Raw genomic sequence first — 19,270 nt, forward strand, 5'->3', positions numbered from 1 at the left:
GAAGGAGAGGCAGAGGAGCTGTTGTGGACTGACCACAACCCCCATTCCCCATACCCCCTGCACTGCTCACAAGGGCAGAGGTAGAAGAGTCAGAAACAAAGGAGTGAAGTTGAGCCTGGGAAGAAGCCAGAAGGGCCAGGGGGCAGGTGGTTTTAGTTTTGTCTTTGTTTCTCACCATTTTATTCTATTTTTAATTGGCAGTAAATTAAAGTAACCTTTCCCACATTGAGTCTGTTTTGACCATGATGGTAATTCGTAAGCAATCTCCCTGTCTTTATTCCAACCCATGAGCTTGTCAGTCTTATTTTCTCCCCCAGTCCTGTTGAGGAGGCAGCAGCAAGCCAAGGTCAAACCCACCACAGTGGTGCAATGAGAGGCCCCTAATTTACCCAGTACACGTTTTACAGTTAATTTTGGCAACTCAAGGCTGCAATCCACTCCACTCTATTTTCAATTCTGTAATTAGTACTAACTGCCAGTAAGCGTCTTGGAAGAAGTTTGTCTCAGGATGGTCTTGATCATGTAGTACTGTCACAGTTTATTCATATTCATATTCAACTTATTTTAAACTTACCTTAAAAATTTTCCTCTCAAGAAGTATGAAGATTTGGCGTAAACACACAATGGGTAAAATGAAAGAGTATTTCTAATACGTATTACACACAACCTGAGGAAGAAAACACGACCCTCCTTTATTAACTTTAGGCCTGGGCCACGTTCATCCTTCCAAAGGAATAGTCACTCATATCAGAAGACACTGTTCCAAGGAGAAGTATGCTAAAATGTACTTCAGTTATATTTTCTTCTTCCTTCTGTCAGACAAGGTTTTGTGTTAAAGCGGTTTTGGCAGCTGTGATCCTCCTCTTCAGACCTTTTATTTTTTTCTCCACACACAGTGTTTGCATTTCTGGCACACACACCCCTCACCCCCCAACTTGTGCTGAAGCTCAGCTTTCGAGAGTTCATCTGAAAATTGAAGAGTAGAATTATTTTTTTCCCTACTCAGGCACAGAGCAAGCAGTGTGGTGAATCTAGGCCAGAATGCAAGTGTCATAAACTTTACAACAAAGAGAAATGTTACAAGGGGTGCTTACAGAAAAGCTAATAAAAAGATCTGAACTGCAGCAACTCTTTCCTTAAAGAAGGATAATGTAGTACAGGCACAGTGTCCATATTAAGAAACCTTCAAGCCCTGGCAGAATTCAAAACTGGGGTTAGGATCCTCTGTCTACCTGAGGTTAGATATTAGGAGCATCTTCCTGATGTTAGGAACTTGTGATGTTGAACGATCACAAGAAACAGATATTGGGCTTACACTTACTAGACACAAAAACTCAGACAAGTGATCTTTTGAAAAGGTTAGCAGAGAAGCTATTAACATTAGAAAATGCTAGACCACTGCCTGGCTTCTCAGAAAAAGGAAACTTTCACTTCCCTAAAACTGGTAAAATTGAGAAGACACAAGAATAAGCAGTAAGCATAAAAAACCTAAGGCCTTTAAAATGTTCTATATTCTTTAGGTTTCCCAAGAAAAAGCCTAAAAGCCTGGATGCAGCTGTCAAATGACAAACAAGATAGTAATATTAATTTAGAGCAAGCATACCTTTGAGACAGATGTCCTCCTAATGGAAATATATTTAGGCTGTATTCTCCTGCACTGTAACTATGTCAGTTTAGCCACGCACAGAAAACTTCTTGAAACTGTCTCAGTTATATTGTTTGTATGCCTTATTCTCACTGGATTGCTGATCTCACCACAGATATCAAATATTCATGTACAAATTGATCTCATGCAAACCAGTCAAGATTTACAACAAAATTAATTCTGTATTTTAAATTTGCTGTATTTGTGACTTGCTTTTTGTTCACTTTTGCCTATATTTTGTCTCTAAGTTCCACTTTTTCCATTGTTTATTTAATTCCTCTATCAGTGCTTCCAAAATTGTGAATGACTTCTCTTTTTTCTTTTTCTACTTTATTTGTTTCACAGCTGCCATACAATCACCTCTCTCACTGGTCTATCACGCAGCAGGAAGAGCAGCTTGTGGACCTTGCCATCTTCATATTCCAGCCTCAAAGTTAGAATAGGTGCAAACCAGGTGCAAACCCACTTCATCCATTTGCTTTCAGGATCAGTTGACAAAAACTACCCATGAAAGGAATCATAACTGAAACACAGTCCCTGAAATTTCACAAAGCTGCAATAAACAAATGATGAGTCTTTGCCAGCATGGTCAGCCAAGGATCCAACCTCTCTAATCATGTCAGTCCATGACTTTCCACTTGTGCAAAAGTTAGAGAATAAGAGACTTCTGAATTTCAGCTATCTACCTGAAATAACTACTTTCAGTAATTACTTTAATACTTTTTGTTTACTTTTTTTTGTTGTTGTTTTGTTTCTTTGCAGGAAGTAGTTTTTAGAGGGTACTTTCTCTAACTGCAGCAATATACATCAACTCTGGTGCTTTGCTTATTTTTATCCAACACACTTCTTTGCATCTATAGCTGTGTAAGTAACTAAGGCAGGGGGAATGAAAAACAACAAAAGAAAGTATCAGCCCCCAAAGCTTACTCAATCCGCTCTCTTAAGAGTACTCGCTGTCCAGCTCTAGTGTTACTACTTCTTGTACTGCAGTGGCAATACTGCAACGCTTTGTAGACAGCTTAGCAAGAGAACAAGTACTTATATTTACACTACCTGTGACTTACTGTTCTAATTTACATGCAAGACTAATTTACATGCAAGATACAGTCATCGGCTGTAATCATAAGCCATGACTCTCCGTGGGACAAACAAGTAGGAAATCTTATCCTCTTCCCCCGTGTTTCTCATTCCCTTCCCATAAACTTCTGTTACCAACCTCTACTGGGTTTACAGAGGAAAGGCCTTTTTAGTATGGTGCTCCACCAGAAGTTCAGCCCTATAAATAACAGACACACTAGAAAGGCCCCCTTTTTTCCCCACCTGTCAGGAAGGAGGACTGCCAAGCTAGCATGAAGTTATACAGTACTCCTCTACCCAGAAGGTACACATATAATGAAAATTTTCTTGACAACATGATGATGCAGATTTGAGGTCTTGCAGTCCATCCCCAAGCTATCCTGCCTGATCTAAGTGGTGACATGTGGAGGCAATTCCCCCTTCTGCTGGCAGTGACTCCTAGTGCCAGCCTTGAAACCAAATCTCATTCTCTTGTTAGCTTTCAGACCATTGATCTTGCTTACTGTGCAGATGCATGAACTTCCAGTGGGAGCTCACATCTGGGATCAGGAAAGGACAGGAGAGTCCTTTAGGTTTGCCTCAATCTGCCAAATCATGCTGTACTCCAGACAGCGCTGATGTACAGGGATTCTTGGGGAATGCTGCCAGCAGTGTTCAAGCTGCTGCAGGCTGCAGTATTTGGGGTTTTTAAATGAGGAAGGTGCGTTCCTTGAACTTCCTATTTCCTTGGAATTTATTTTCGTTTTCTTTTTAATTACACTGATAGCATATTAAGAAGCTGTCTGCCCTTAAACTCCACGTTCATGTTTCACAGCTCTCCAGACCCTGTCGAGTGTATTTATCCTCGGGCAGACATTTGATGGGACAGAGCGAACAACAAACCAAAGACTTCCTCAGACTCCGCCCGAACACGCTTTTCTTTTCACCGCGGCAAGTTTCGCACCCGGTTTCCCAGCCGGGTCTGCTGCCCCCCCACCGACCCCTCCACCCCACTCCCCCACCCCACTTCGCCTCTCGACTTTTCCACCCACTGCCCCATTTAAAACACACGTGAGCGGTAAAGGCGAGCTCCGGCAGGCGCTGCACGCCCACGGCTGCGGGAGCCCCGGCTCCACAAGGCGCGGCTGCCGCCACCCAACAGAGCCCCTCCGGTGCCGTCGCGGGGACTTTGCCCCTCGCCCCCGGGGTGGCACTGCCATGCCGCACAGCCGTGTGGGCTTGTGACCGGTTTGGGGCATGCCCCGCCGGCGTTGCCTCCTCCTGACGTTCCTCGGGGGCACCGTCAGAAACCCCTTTTGTTGCCGTGAGCCACAGAGGAGTTGCCCCCGCTCCGTCCCACGTGGGTTTCAACGTTACCGGCACTGCCAGGGGTAGCCTTAAGAGGGAAAAAAAAAAAAAAGCTAAAGGACGGCAGTCGCTTGAGGGGCTGGCGACAACTCGGAGTGCGGGAGGGGGCGGGACGCGGCCAGCGGCGACGGGGGCAGTGGAGCGACGGCCCGGGCCGTGGGTGGGTGTGCCGGGGGAGGGTGCGGGGCCGGGCGGGGCGCAGGGAGCCCGGGCCGGGCCGCGCAGGCAGGGGACGTGCAGCTCCGCGCTGCTGGGGCACCCAGCCTGCACTGGCTGCCCCGGGGCGCTGCCGTACGCCGAGCCGCGCCGGAGCGGCCGCGGCCCCGCAGGTGGGTGCTGCGGGAGGGCCGGGGTGGGAGCACCGCTCTTCCCGGGGATCTCCGCCGTGTCCTGCCGAGGGGCGCAGAGCTCCCCCCTGGAGCGGCGGGATCGCCGGGCAGGTGCCGCACCCGGGGGAAGGGAAAGCGCATCTGCTCTGCCTCTCTCATCCTTCTCTTCTTTCGGCTCCTCTTTACTTTCTTCCCTTTCTCTCCTTCCCTCTTCCCTTTCTTCCTCTCTCTTCTTTCTTTTCTTTCGCTGTTTATCTCCTTCCTTCCTTCCTCTCCTCTCCCTCTCCTCTCCCTCTCCTCTCCTCTCCCTCTCCTCTCCCTCTCCTCTCCCTCTCCTCTCCCTCTCCTCTCCCTCTCCTCTCCCTCTCCTCTCCCTCTCCTCTCCCTCTCCTCTCCTCTCCTCTCCTCTCCTCTCCTCTCCTCTCCTCTCCTCTCCTCTCCTCTCCTCTCCTCTCCTCTCCTCTCCTCTCCTCTCCTCTCCTCTCCTCTCCTCTCCTCTCCTCTCCTCTCCTCTCCTCTCCTCTCCTCTCCTCTCCTCTCCTCTCCTCTCCTTTTTTTTCTTCTTTTTTTTTTTTTTTTTTTGTTTTTCTTTCTTTCCCCCCTTTCTGTCTGCCTTTCTTCCCTTCCTCCCTTTGGCTTCTACTGCGTCGGTGCATGCAGGGGAGCCGAGAGCAGGCTGTTGGCTGCAGGGGTGCTGGGTTGGTATGAAATCTGTTAGCGAGCGCAGAGTTCAAGGGACATCTGATGCTCCTGAGGTATTGCAATCCTGGGGTGTGTGGTGTTTTTTTTTTTTTTTTCTCTGTTAAACTTGCTAGAACTGGGAAAACCCTGAAGAAACCTCCTTCTTTTCAGAACAGCAAAGCTGTTTAGAAGGCTGTAAATAGTTTTCTCTGACCCAAGTTGGGTGGGAGGGCTCAGAAGCCTGACAGGAGGCTCAGTTATGCTCTGGCACTTTGCCTCCTTTCAAGGTTGCTCAGAAAAGTAGATTTCTTTGTGGGAAAGAGGAGGAGTGGCAGCAGGAGGGAACTGCTGTTTTGGAGCCTGCAATTTTAAATTCCTCGTTTAATGGAATATGAGGTGGATGACCTCAGAGCTGGCAAGAATGACTGAGTCAGAAATGGTAGTAAAAGAAGCGGGGACAAATGTAGCATTTCAGTCTATCGACTTCAACTGGAAAATTGTTGTGAAAAATTATGCGGTATTTGTAGCTCAAGTTGGATCTCAGTTACAAAAGCATGTTGCTTTTGAAAGTAGGTGTATACAAAAGAAAATACTGGTTTTAATTTCTCCCAGTGATTCTCTAGTATAGCAAACGTCAGTTATCAACATCATCTCTTTCCTGTGAATCTGAATTGTCTGGGGTTATACTTCTTTCCTGAGGCCAGAAGAGCTAAAAGTTGTTTTAAAAACCCAATTACCCAAAAAATCAGTACCTTTGCCAAGTTTGTTCTCGTTTTTCTAACTTAAGCAAAACGCACTGGGGAACACACAAGCTGAAGATTTACAGTCTGCTGTGCTGAGAATATGGTGATTTACTAAGCCAAATTCTACTTTCCAAATTTGTTGCCACAGTGGAAAACCCACTGCTAGTCTTACAAAAAAAAAAATTAATTTTGTTTTTCTATTAATCTCCTCCTGGTTTTCTCTTGGATTTCAATGAAATCCAAAAGTTCTCCACTTACTTTGGTCCTTAAGCTTCTGAAACTTGAAAATACCTAACTACCAACGTAGAATTCTGTTTTAGGAAAGGTGAAAAAAGGTAATTCCACAAGAATGTAGCATGCCCAGCTAGTACAACCGAAATAACTTGCGCTATTAGGTTTACTTCGTAGCTCCAGGGAAACCACTTCTTGCACTGTGAAGCATTATTATGCACGGGATAATCGTAAGGCTAGTACAAAAGCTTAATAAAACAAACAGAAACCTCATTGCATCTCAGAAAACTGTGATAGGTTATCTCAGAAAGTGGTTGCACCCACCAGACAAGAACAGTGTAAATCATAACAAAAACTGTGTGTTTGGTAACTGTGTTACTCTCTTTGTTACACTCTTCCCGGGTGTGGGTTCTCCTAACGTACATATTGTTCTCAATTAGATTTCAAATTAATTGTATTTCTCAATTAGATTTCTTCTTTTGTTTATCTTTTTGTGGGGTGGAAGGATTAGGCTGTTTTCCTACTGAAAAATCCTGCAAGGAAGGTAATAAGAGGTGGCAGTTCTCACCCAGTGTAAAGCTTCTGTCATGATGTTGAAAGTTACCCATTGCTGATGATATATACAGTACTATAAACTATAATATGGGGTTGTGTGTGTGTTTGCATGTCTTTTTGTGTATTTTCCAGCACAACCTACTTTCCAGGTAGTATCTGCTCCTTAGACAATAAAAAGTTGTATTTTTGAACTGTATTTTTATGTGCAGTTGTCTTGCAGGTCAGATTAAACACATCTCACCTGACATGAACAGTGAAAAAAAACCCCCAAAATACCTCTTAAGCTGTAGATTAAAAGTAGGAAGTATTATTTTATTGACTTGCACAATAGGGTTAAACCTACACACCTAAGCATGATGTTGACCCTTGTTAGTCCTGTAACTACAAGAGACATCTATTCTTTCCAGAGGAGATGATTGCTGCTGTTACCATTTGTTCTTGAGCTCACTGATGAACTGTAACTGTAGGTACGGCTTTAAAGCATTGTCTTCTACATAGGGCTAAAGAAAGTGTCCTCAGAATAGTATTTTAAACGTTGTGCTTGAAGAAGGGTCCAAGTACTCAAAAATTTGACAGCCTCTTCCTTCCCCCATGAGATTTAGTTGTGGTTTAACGTAGATTTCCTTTCCTGTAACAGAGTCTGCCAGTGTGTCCTATTCTGAAATACAGCATTGTCACATTTAGCAGTTAGCAAAATTCTGTAGATGGGCATGAGGAGTGCAGCAATTGCTCCATTCCTGGCGAAATTATAGTTCTTACTTTAGAATACTGTGAAAAAATAGACATGTACTTTACTTTGAAGCAGCCAATGTGTACAAATTATCTTGATGAACACCAGGCAGTTGTACTGGGTGTTAAATTGGACCTTATTTTAAAGATTTTGTGGGGTTTTGTCTCGGAATTTGTAAGTGTACTTTCAGTGTTAGTTACTTTGAGGTAAAAAGTAATATTTTTAGTGAGTTAATTACTAAGTGAGTTAGTTCCTTTCCTCAGTACTAAGAATTGCAGACTTCTTGAGGTAGGAACTGGTTACTGAATGACATTGCCATAATGGCTTTACTTTCTGTACTTGAAATTTCTTATTGTTATAGGTCTGCCTGTGGGACCTCTAAGGATGAATGTGAAGGAAGGCAAATGGGAATCAGGCTTTCAGCTGCTCTGAGGAAGGTTAACTTGATACTGTAGTACAAGAGAGGATTAGAAAGGCTATCAAAATTTACATTTTTTCAGTGCCATTTTACACATCAAGTGTATGTTCACGTGGGTTTGACTTGGTTTTTAAAAAGAGAAAGATTTTAGTGTGTCAGATTCCTGACATTTGAACATAAGATCTCTACATAACTCGGGGGTTTGAATGTATTTTCATACTTCTCTCCCCCTTACCCTCCCCCCCCCCCCATGAAAAACAAATATCTGCTTTTAGCTACAATCACTATTTAATCTCTATGTAGTGGTAGGTGTAGCGGTGCTAGTCATTTGGGGAGCTTTGTTTAAAACTGCCTTCTAAGCTAACGAGACTGGAGATGTATTTTTTCCTATAAAAAGGAAAAGTCTTCTAGTTTTTCGTTATTGTTTGTTTTTAAGCAGCTCTGAAGGAAATGCCCTCCTCTTGCAGAGTGCTGTCAATCAGCAGACAACTGCACCCACAGGGAACCCTGCTGCTGCCTCTGAATGACTTTCTGAGTTAAGGTCTTAGCCCTGTAAAGTCTAATGGTATCTCAAATACTCAGCTTATGACCAATCCTTATTTTCAGTAAGACTGAAGACCATCTAATGGAACAAACATGAGTACTTTCATTCAGTTACAGGCATACCTGCTTTCAAGACCATGCTGCTCGATATCATGGAAATGTCAAGTAAATGTGACTCTGCTCTGTGTCTGGCAGATCCCTGCAGATAACCCTGCATCTGTGGTCTGTCTTTGTGCTCATGTGTGTTTGTATTTATGCAAGATGCTTACTGCTTTAAAAATCACTTCCTCATCAGAATGAATGTTCTGCATAACTGAACCTGAATGGAAGCAGGTTAATTGTAATAACTGCTTGCAGGACATGTATGCTTTTAAGCATCGTGGATATGCCCTGGTAAAACTTAAGGATTTTGCAGCAAATCCACCCTCAGTGGAGGGCCTTCTTCAACTGTTGAGGAAAAGTTTTGTATCTTGGGCAGAATTTGTGAATGGGGAAAGAGAACAGCAAGGAGCAGGTCAACACCTGCTCAATTAATATTTTTAGGGGAAGCTGAAACTTCCTTACATCTTCCCTCCCTCCCAGGCAAGAGAAGGGAAAAATAAGTCAGTTCTGACTTTCACCCCCCACCCATCAAAATGATTACTTTTCTCCTGGCCCATCCCAATTACTACTTCAGGGGTGGATGTACTCAGCACTATATTTTCTACTTGGCTTTTCTTCAATATATTTCTCTAAATAACAACTCACAGGTTGTCATGAATGGATGTAGGATATTAGTGCAGCTGCCAGGAAGTTTTCAAATACCTGTCCCTGTTGCAAGACCTTGATTGAAAGCTAATGTGTCTGTGGACATATGATAGAGGCCGGTGTAATGTTCGTGTTGCTGGGTCCTCTCCACAGTACACCAAAAATCACCAAAGCAACTACAAGAGAGCAAACATCAATGTCTTCTTCCTCTGGAATTTGTTAGAGGAAGCAGAACAGGAGGAAAAATGAAGGGAAGGAGCCAGGTGCACCTTAGTTCAGCAGCCCACAAGGCTGAGAGAGTTGTGACTCTAGAACATGGCAGCTAAGCTTGCAAGGCCTATCAGACCTTCCCTGCTCTTCTTGTAACTGGTTTTGACCTCCTGACAGCCTCTGTGATGCTATCTAACTCTAAACTCTTTCCTGGCCTTTGTATCAGTCTTTCACAAGATATATAGGCTGCTGAAGTACCCCAAAGTACTTTCTTACCCTGTACCTACCCCCTTCTGAACTTCTGGTGCTGATGCTGGCCCATGGTGTATTTTGGAGGCTACATTGCTTCCTTTTGGATGCCAAATTGGCGTTTAACATCTTGCCTTAACAATTTTTCCATTGATGTGAGAAAAGTGCCAAAATCAAGACACATGATTTTCTTTGGTTCCTGTGCCACCAGCCCCTACTGATTTTCATTTTATCATGAGATGGGTGTGTACCATTTCACAGCAAGCCCTAGATGCTTTTTCCAAGGAAAAAATGTACTTACCATAAAAATGTATGGTTATTGCTTAAACACAAAAAAATATCTACTATGTTTGCAGTTTTGCTCTGCTCTCTAAACTCCTTCAGTCAGGACGGAGGAGGGTGGTGCATTTTATGCAAGCTGGCAGGAGGGAGGCCTTGCAGCTCCTGGGGACCAGAAATCCTATTTTCCCAATCCCAATGCTATGACTCCAGCAAAGTGAACAGCCCTGGAGAGTGGTGCCGCCCTAGAGTAATGCTGAGTAGAGACTGCCACTGCTTTTAACCTCATTTAGGGAAAGACCCATCTCTCACTTTCAGCCATATCAGTACAAACATGAGCCTAAAAGCCTGGAGCCTGGGTTTGCTGCGGCATGGTGAGCGGAGATTTCCAGGCTGCTGCAGGGCTGGGGGCTCCTCATGGCAGGTCTGGCAGGCAGGCCCGTCCCACCACCCCTGCCGGGAGTGGGGCGGCTGGGAGACACGGGGGCAGCTCAGGCATCAGGGTGATGCCTGGGGATTGGGACAGGCCAAGGCTGGGCTGAGCCCAGCTTGTCAAGGCCCATGGCCAGGCTGTGGGGGCTGGAGACCAGCCCTGCCATGGCATCACTGGGGCAGGAGCTGACAGCACTGTGGGGGTCATGGGGGAGCTCAGAGGGGGCTGGCTGGAGTCGTCAAGGTATAATCTTATAAAAGCGTAAATGTGCGCTCACAGCCCAGAAAGCCAACCCGTCCTGGGCTGCATCAATGGAAGTGTGGCCAGCAGGTGGACAGGAGGTGATTCTACCTCTCTACTCCCCTCTCTTGAGACCCCACTTAGAGTACTGTGTCCAGCTTTGGAGTACTCGGCACAAGAAAGACATGGACCTGTTGGAGTGGGTCCAGAGGAGGGCCACAAAGATGATCAGAGGGCTGGAGCACCTCTCCTGTGAGGACAGGCTGAGAGAGTCAGGGTTGTTCAGTCTGGAGAAGAGAAGGCTCCGGGTAGACCTTGTAATGGCCTTCCAGTGCCTGAAGGGGGCCTACGGGAGAGATGGGGAAGGACTCTTGATCAGGGACTGAAGCAGTAGGGTAAGGGGTGATGGTTTTAAACTGAAAGAGGGGAGGTTTAGATTAGATATTAGGAAGACATTCTTTACTGTGAGGGTGGTGAGGCACAGGAACAAGTTGCCCAGAGAAGCTGTGGATGCCCCATCCCTGGAAGTGTTCAAGACCAGGCTGGATGGGGCTTTGACCAACCTGGTCTGGTGGGAGGTGTCCCTGCCCATGGCAGGGGGGTTGGAACAAGATGATCTTTAAGGTCCTTTCCAACCCAAACCATTCTATGATTCAATGATTTGTGCCTTTGAGGCCCTGACGGCGGCCATGAGGGCTGAACGCAGACAGATCACCATTCAATGAGCAGGCCAGATCATTGAATCTGCTGCCATACTCCTCCCAGTCTGACGTGTGGCCAGTAGAGATGGGAGCAGGGCTGCTCATTTCACTTGCAGCATGTTGTGGTATCGGACCAGTTGCACCATGAAACTGCAGCTGAAGAGGTCTGCTGTGCCGGCGGCCAAAGGCTGGTTTCCCTGTTTCTAGGCTGAGGCATGTGCCCTTCGTCAGGACTGGTGTAGCAGCCCTTTGCTGGCCCTGCACCCTCACAAACATCCTCTTTTGTAGGACCAGCCCCATGGTGTGGATATAAGGGTCCTTGCTAATAGCACTGCCATTTCATGCTGCACCTCCAGTCCAGCCTGTCTGTATAAAACCTCTGTGTGAAATTTGGTCTCCCACCAAGCTGTGGTATAATCACATAAAAGGTCTTATTTGTTTGGGGTTTTTTCTCTGAAGACTTATGCTTCTTTTGGGATTTTCTGGTTTTTTTTAAGAATGGGTGAAGCCAAACTTATCTAAAATCCCATGCTGAGCTGGGCCTGGAGAGTGTTGCTCCCTTATCTGTGGCTGTAGCCTGTCTTTGATGAATTTTATTCCCCTTCAGCTACTTTGGCATAAGTACCTACGTAGTCTATTGCTGACTTGCTTCAGTCAGTACCATGGGTCAGATTAATAATTTAGCCTGTCGGGTTAACAGCATTTTATATAGCTGGTTTATATAAGCCATATTTTATATAGCTGGTTCATTATATTGTTTTACACTAGCACCTTTACAGTGTAAAAGTCAAATCAGAACCTGACTTTTACCAAGACATCTCGAAAACTGCCGGGTAATGATTACTTGTTTCACAGATGCATAAACTAAGAGGCAGATGATCCAAGTGATTTGCCCTCTGACACAGAAGAGGTGCCAGAAATGGAGATTTAAACTAGGTATAGTAATGCATCTTTCCATAAGGTCTATTTAAATGGAGAACACTAGTCTCTAGTAGAAATCACGTTGAAATTATCTTGTTTTTGTCTTTAGTCACACAATACAGTTTGTATACAGCAATGAAGAATAATTTTGGCAGGAAAGAAGGAAGCAGGTGACTAACTCAACCTTTGCGCTAACTCCTCCAAATACCAGCTATAAGTTTCTCCTTTTAATGACTACTGCATCAGAAATATAGGCTCTGACTTGAGCAGGAGGCAGTAAAAGAAAGAAGTGGGTCAAGTACATAACTTCTGTAACTAAACTTCAGTTGCGAGCTGCACCAAGGCTGCAGCACAGGATCTTTTTATCTGTGGCTGCACAAACCTCTCTCCTGTTCTCTCACAGTGCAAAATGCTGCCTCTGACACAGCATTCTCTAGCGTGCACACTGAAACTACACAGAGCTTGAGAAAAAGATGTTAGAAGCTTTACTGAATGCAGTCTGAAGCTATGTTAATGAGTATTCTAGACTTATAAAACAAAACCCAGGAAATTTATTACATGAAAGGTGCCAAATCTTTACTTATCCTGAAATATCTGCTTTTGCAAAGAATAGAATATGATCGAGTTTTAGGACTTTTTAGAAAAGGAATTGTAAGCGTAAACAAATAGTAACTTATTGTAAAGACTGTTCAGAGGAAGCAGCACATCAGTGAGAGAAATTTGACTGTGGGGAAAAATTTGCACCTGAAGATAAGAACCGTGTTAATGTGTAAATGTTTGCAGATCTCGCGTTTTGGTATAATGGAAATGCAGGATATGATTATTCTGAGCTCAAAACAAATAGAGGAGGTGCACCCAGCTGAGTATACAAGGCCTTTCTGAAAGAGATTCTTTATCCCGCTTTTAACTAAGTTTTATTCTAAAAAAGGAGCAGGAAATACTTCTTAGTAAGCTTTATTCTTCTGAAATTGTAGAAGGTAAAGACCTCAATGATAGCTTTCGATTAAGTGTGCCTGCGTTGTAAAGAACAGGGAGGGGGTAGCAATCCTCTTGAAGTATGGTTACTCCACAATGCTAGTCCTCCTATAAAAGCTGAGAATGGGATAAAATAGTAGTGCTAACTCTCATCCTAAAGAAAGAATGATGCCACTTTCTGTCAGCTAAAGCTTCACAAATGTAAGTGTAGTCTTAATTTCTGAGTTGATAGTCAGAAGACAGTAATTTAAGGGTAACCAGTATCTCAAGCTTCATTCTATGGAAATACATACTCAGTAGAGATTATGGAGACTACCACATAGTGAGTATCCTTCCTTTGTTAATTTCATATATGATGGATATATTTTTATTGGATCAGATCTACTAGTCAAAACTAGACGATGTCAGTAAGCAAGTGTGCAATTATAAAGCATGTTAAAACTTGCTCTAAATCATGTCATTATGTTTGATGTCACATTGCAAACTGAAAGTGGTAATTGAGGAGTTTCAATTTTTTTTAAATTCAAATTCAAAGTGTGAGACATGATACTTAAACGGTACCTCTGTTCTTTCAGCTGCAATTGCACACTAGTTCGCCTGGCTACCTTAAGGGTTAAAATTTTAGTTCTTCCAGTTCTTCTTCTTCACTATACACCTAAACTAGACTTGGAACAAATGCCCACCCCCTAAGATAAATTAGAAATGCAGGATAAAATAGTTACAGGTGTAACTCTGAAAACAAAGTACACTTTATAGTAAATAAGGTGTTTATATAACACTGTTAGTCACAAATAGTTTGTGGTCTCTGCCTGTTGGTGGCTTGAATTACAAAATATTTGGTTATTGTACTTCCTTAAAATACTGCTGATCCTTATAGCTGTGCTAGATATTTGTGCAGTGAACCGGACCTTACCCCCACGTACTACAGGTGGATCAATTCCTGCAGTCAGTTTGCAATGCTGTGGGCACGTTACCGCCAGCATTACTGTTCTGAGACTTGCAAGTAGCAGGTTAAAAGCAACAGTTTAAGAACGAAAAGCTAAAATGATATTGAGGTAGCTTAAAGCAAAGAGGCAAAAAAAAAAAACAAAAAAAAACCTACACTGAACAGCCTACAGCAAAAACAGAAGTGTACACACTGCACACTTCTTTTTCTTAAATTTTCTTACCAGCTTTTGGGAGTAGCAATTATTCTCAGAGCTGTTCAGAAAGTTATTCAGAGGCACTAAATTTTTCTTAAAAGTAGTAAAAATGAAAGGAGCTGTATATGTCTCAAATATTTCATTATTTCATTAAACTTTTAACTTACAGATTAAAATTTTGGAAGATGTTCTCTATAAACTGTATTGGCTTTTGCAGTTAGAGGTTGGTTTGAAATTCAAACCTGCACTGAATTACATTAGGCAATGAATTTGTGAGTACAAATGCCATTTGAGTGGCAATGCAAGTTGTTTAAGTTATTCTGTTATTCTTTTCTTGATTAGTTTACCTGCATAAGGTAGTACTTACAAAAAAAGACACCCAGCTCTGTAATCCAGTTCTAGACTGCAGTTTTCTCAGCAGCTACAGCTGTAGCAGCTGCATAACTAGGCAGTGATCCCTTCATAGAGTACTGAAACAGAAAGAAACTGCTTAAGGGGAAACAGGCTAACAAACAAAAATGATGTACTGCCTGGGAAATAAAGATGAAAATAAAATTGGCATATTATAAATCTTGTTGCAACTCAACCTGGCAGCATATTTCCACTTAAAAGCAATTGCTGAATCATAAAAACATGTGTGCTTAAACGATGGTAACACAACACTGCTGTGCTCTTAGATTTGTGCATTTGCAATGACTTAACACAAATCAACTTTAGAGATAGGCCATAAGTATTGCCTTTTACCTTAAAAAGGTACTTCAGCAATTCAGTCAGAGCTGTTCTCAGAACTCTGAAAGTTGAAGAGCTATGCTATACTAATTTCTTTCTCCCTTTCTCATCAGCTCTTTCTTGATGATATTTCTGAGCTCATCTGCAGGATGTTGAAGAGACCGTGTCTCAATCTTGAAAGGCTTCAGGGACTGCTTTCCTGGTGAGAAGATGAAGCATGGCTAGCATCCAGGAAGTGAGTGGTAAGTTATAATTACAATGAAATCTATGTCACTGCTGAAGTGAGTATAAAACATTCTTGTCAAACTCTGAAGTGTGAATTAACATCAAATGCTTGCTTCTCAGTAATATATGTGACTTACTGGCTTTTTTTTTGTCAGATGCCGCTGAATCGGCTCTGTTTTCATATTGAAGTTTGGTTTGTAGTCTTAGTACTATAGAAATAGTGTGTCATGAAATCTGCCTCTCCCAATCTTTTTCTAGAAAAATAAACTAATTTTATTCATTAATTTCTTATTTTCAGCAGAATATTTTTGGCTGAACTATTCACCTTTTTATTGTCACAAAATAACAATGTAATTATTAACTATTTTTTTTAAAGAAACATTTTTGGTCTTTGAATGACAGTAATTTCATTTTATTTTAGGATTTTTCCTTCCATCTCTCTGACAAACTCACCACGTTCCTGAGGAACACAAACTTTTTTTTCTGAAGTTGTTGAAGCTGATATGAGTAGAGTGGAGGGCATTTTTTTTAGCCCTGCAAAGCTACCTGGTATTTGAAATGCTGAAGAGGAAATTACGGTTTTGCCACAACTCGCGCTTCAGGCTTTTCTTGGGTCTAACTCTTATTTTAGTAATCATTTCGGTTTTAAAAGTTAACCAGAAACAACACTTCTTAAATCGGGGACATCTAGAGCTGACAAAAGAAGAACCTATTGGCAATGTTAACTGCACCAAGATTATAGAAGGGGATATAGAAGAAATTCAAAAAGTAAAGCTTGAGATGTTGCTAATGTCATTTAAGAAACGCCACAGACTAACAGCAAATGATTATATTAACATGACAGCAGACTGTGCCTCCTTCACCAAGACTAGGAAATACATTATGGAACCTCTCAGCACTGAAGAAGCAGAATTTCCAATCGCTTACTCAATAGTGGTTTATCACAAAATTGAGATGCTTGATCGACTTCTAAGATCAATCTATGCCCCTCAGAATTTTTACTGCATTCATGTTGACAAAAAGTCTCCAGAATCATTTTTTGCTGCTGTGAAGGGAATAGTCTCATGTTTTGATAATGTCTTTATTTCTAGCCAGTTAGAGAGTGTTGTATATGCTTCATGGAGCAGAGTGCAGGCAGACATTAACTGCATGAAAGATCTCTACAGAAGAAGTTCAAACTGGAAATACCTAATAAACCTCTGCGGCATGGACTTTCCTATAAAGACCAACCAGGAAATAGTAGAGAAATTAAAAGCCCTTAAAGGTGAAAACAGCTTGGAAACAGAAAAAATGCCCATTTATAAAGAAGTAAGGTGGAAAAAACACCATGAGATTATTGATGGTAAAATAAAGAACACAGGCATAGACAAAGAACTACCACCTCTCAGTACTCCAATTTTTTCTGGTAGTGCCTATTTTGTAGTTAGTAGAAGATTTGTAGAATACGTATTAGAAAGCAGCAAAATACTTAAGTTCATTGAGTGGGCAAAAGACACATACAGCCCAGATGAGTACCTGTGGGCAACAATTCAGAGAATCCCTGAAGTCCCGGGTGCAGTTTCTTCTAGTGTCAAGTATGATGTTTCTGACATGAATGCACTGGCCAGGTTTGTCAAGTGGCAGTACTTTGAAGGCGACATATTGAAAGGTGCACCCTACCCACCATGCAGTGGAGTTCATGTTCGCTCTGTCTGTGTTTTTGGGGTAGGAGACCTGAACTGGATCCTACGAAACCACCACTTCTTTGCTAATAAGTTTGACACTGATGTTGACCCTTTTGCAGTGAAATGCTTGGAAGAGCATTTGCGACACAAAGCTTTGTATCTGTGAAAGAACTGAAATACCGCATGCTTCTTTTACGAAACATAGCTACAAATACTGCATAGCTATGTACTTTAACATGTAACACTGATGGTGGTGATGCTGATTATGGGTATAACAGTTCTCACCATGTTGGTATGGTGGTGATGGCAACGACCCTGCCTTGCCCATGGACAAGGGGGAGAGAAGACATATATCAAGTGGATATGGGGATTCCTTGTGTTGCACACTGAGGCCTGGAAATTTGGAGACAAAATTGAAGACAGCAATTTTTGGAAGGCTAACTGTTTGCAGTATTTATTATCTAAAGGGTGTAGTTAATTGTAATAGTTTGGCTAAACTGTTTTTTAGGCTTGGAAAACGCATATCGTTCATGGTTATTCCTCATTTTTTTTCCCCATGAACATAATACTAGCTGGAAGGGAAAGATGAAAAGGGGAGGGAAAAAAAAAGAGAAAAAAGCAGCTGGACTGCACAGACTTCATACTGAGTACTGAAAGATCTCAGGAAAATAACATTAGAATTGATCTGAAAACTATACAAAAGGGAATATACCAAAGCCAGCTGTCATTTAACTTAAATCTGATTGCTCTAGTTCTGTAATGTGAAATTCTTAATCCTCCTGAAACTTTCATCTTCAGCGTGGAGTATTAAGGACTTGTGTTTAAATTTGGTAGCCAAATCTTGCTTTTGTACTCTTGAACTCCCCTGATAATGTGATATAAAGTTTATACACTAGTTTGTAATTACATCTTCTCAGGGAAACTTCAGTTTTGTGCCTAAAGAGAGGTAGATTTGTAACTTTACACTTTTTACTGTGTCAGGAGTCTTACTTTTGGATCCAAAATGACTCAAGTTTCTCAAAAATTTCTAAGAACTGTAATAGTGTCTAAATGTCACCAATGGAACTGCTGGTTTCTGTTTTCTATCAAGCTCAACTTGCATTCCAGATTGTTTTAACATTGGGTATGCAAAAATAAAATTATTTTTCTAAATGATATCGCCTTTTCCTACAATTAAAGTCCTTCTAAAAGCCCTACCAAAAAATCCTAATGATGAAGACTTAAAATATTTTTACTGTAGGTTGCCATACACAACTGAAGCTGCAGCTGAGCCAAGTGCTACCTTTCCTCTGTGTGTTCATTCATTCATGTGTCTAAGCTTGTCTATGTTTAGCTGGTGCAGCTGATTTTTATTTATTTTCTTCTTTTGGTGGAAGGGAAAGGAGGAAATCTGGATGAGTTTTGCTCCGGGCTAGGTCCCTGCTTAGTTTAGATGCTGCAGTGTGGCACAGAAGCATGGTGATGAGAAAACAGGGTGCTGTGAAGGATGGTACTTCTTTCCATATCAGTTCAGGTTTGTTATGCGTAGTTACTGCCAGGTCTCTTATCTTACTCCTGAGATGACAGTGGAATTCATTACAGGTACTAGCAAATGGCAAACTAGACTAAATTCTTTGTTTCTTGAACTGTTGCTGTAATGGCAGCAGGTATTTCTTACAAAGGTAGTTTGTCATAAAGTTTCTCCTAAGGTTCATTAACATAATGAACTGCTTACTGTTGATCATGCAAATGGATAGAGAGGCAAGCAATTTAATCTGAAATAGGGCCTATTCTTGCCAACCCCTGCCTTCAAAACCACCTGAAAGCTGTTTAGGGAGCCTTCAGAGACTCTCACATGATGCATAATCAGGTAATTAAAGCCTACGAGCTGGGGCAGTAGAGGGAAATACCCTGTCTTCCCCACCCTTTGACTTTTCTACAAGAATGCTCTTAAAGACAATTGTGCTCTACCACAAGCTACAACAAGGTGCATATAGTTTTGGGGAATTCCAGAAAGTCATGTTCTATTTTAGCAGAAAGGAAGTTATTTGATTTTAAGAATTTCCACCTAAAGACAAGCTACATGAGTTGCTTCTATCAGACCAGATCTGCTGGTTCATATAGATTGAAAAAGTGATAATGAAGCTCTCTGCACAGGATGCACTGTTGACTCAATTGCTTGAAATCTGCTGGGCAGCTGGAGCACCAACCCCATTACCTAGCTATTCCAGCCTGCTTTGTACTTACTCATCTGTATAATGCAATGAATGCTTATATCTCTGCTGTGAATGATGCTATTACTGCAGATAGTGAGGATGCTACTGGACTAGGTGCTCCAAATGTTACTGTTTGGATAGAGTCAAGAGAGATTCCATGCACACTTACTGTATATTCTGGTCTGTACTGAAGGAAAAATAGGAGAGTGTTGCTGTTTAGTGTACATTCTCCATAAGAGAAGAAGGCATTTCTCATTTTTC

At 42.3% G+C, this 19,270-nt stretch overlaps 1 protein-coding gene across 1 annotated transcript; it reads left to right on the forward strand.

Annotated features, from left to right (window-relative positions):
* Positions 1-4,254: 4,254 nt before the first annotated feature.
* Positions 4,255-17,968, forward strand: GCNT1 (glucosaminyl (N-acetyl) transferase 1). Its single transcript, XM_074166524.1, has 3 exons — positions 4,255-4,398; positions 15,039-15,167; positions 15,572-17,968. Exon 3 carries the CDS (start codon positions 15,709-15,711, stop codon positions 16,978-16,980), a length of 1,272 nt encoding a protein of 423 aa, XP_074022625.1. The 5' UTR covers positions 4,255-4,398; positions 15,039-15,167; positions 15,572-15,708; the 3' UTR covers positions 16,981-17,968.
* Positions 17,969-19,270: the final 1,302 nt, after the last annotated feature.

This window comes from Numenius arquata, chromosome Z, assembly GCF_964106895.1.
Source record: "Numenius arquata chromosome Z, bNumArq3.hap1.1, whole genome shotgun sequence".
NCBI lineage: Eukaryota > Metazoa > Chordata > Aves > Charadriiformes > Scolopacidae > Numenius > Numenius arquata.

Excerpts from the sequence above, each read along its gene's own strand:
- GCNT1 (XM_074166524.1), top strand. The coding sequence starts at position 15,709 with ATGCTGAAGAGGAAATTACGGTTTTGCCACAACTCGCGCTTCAGGCTT.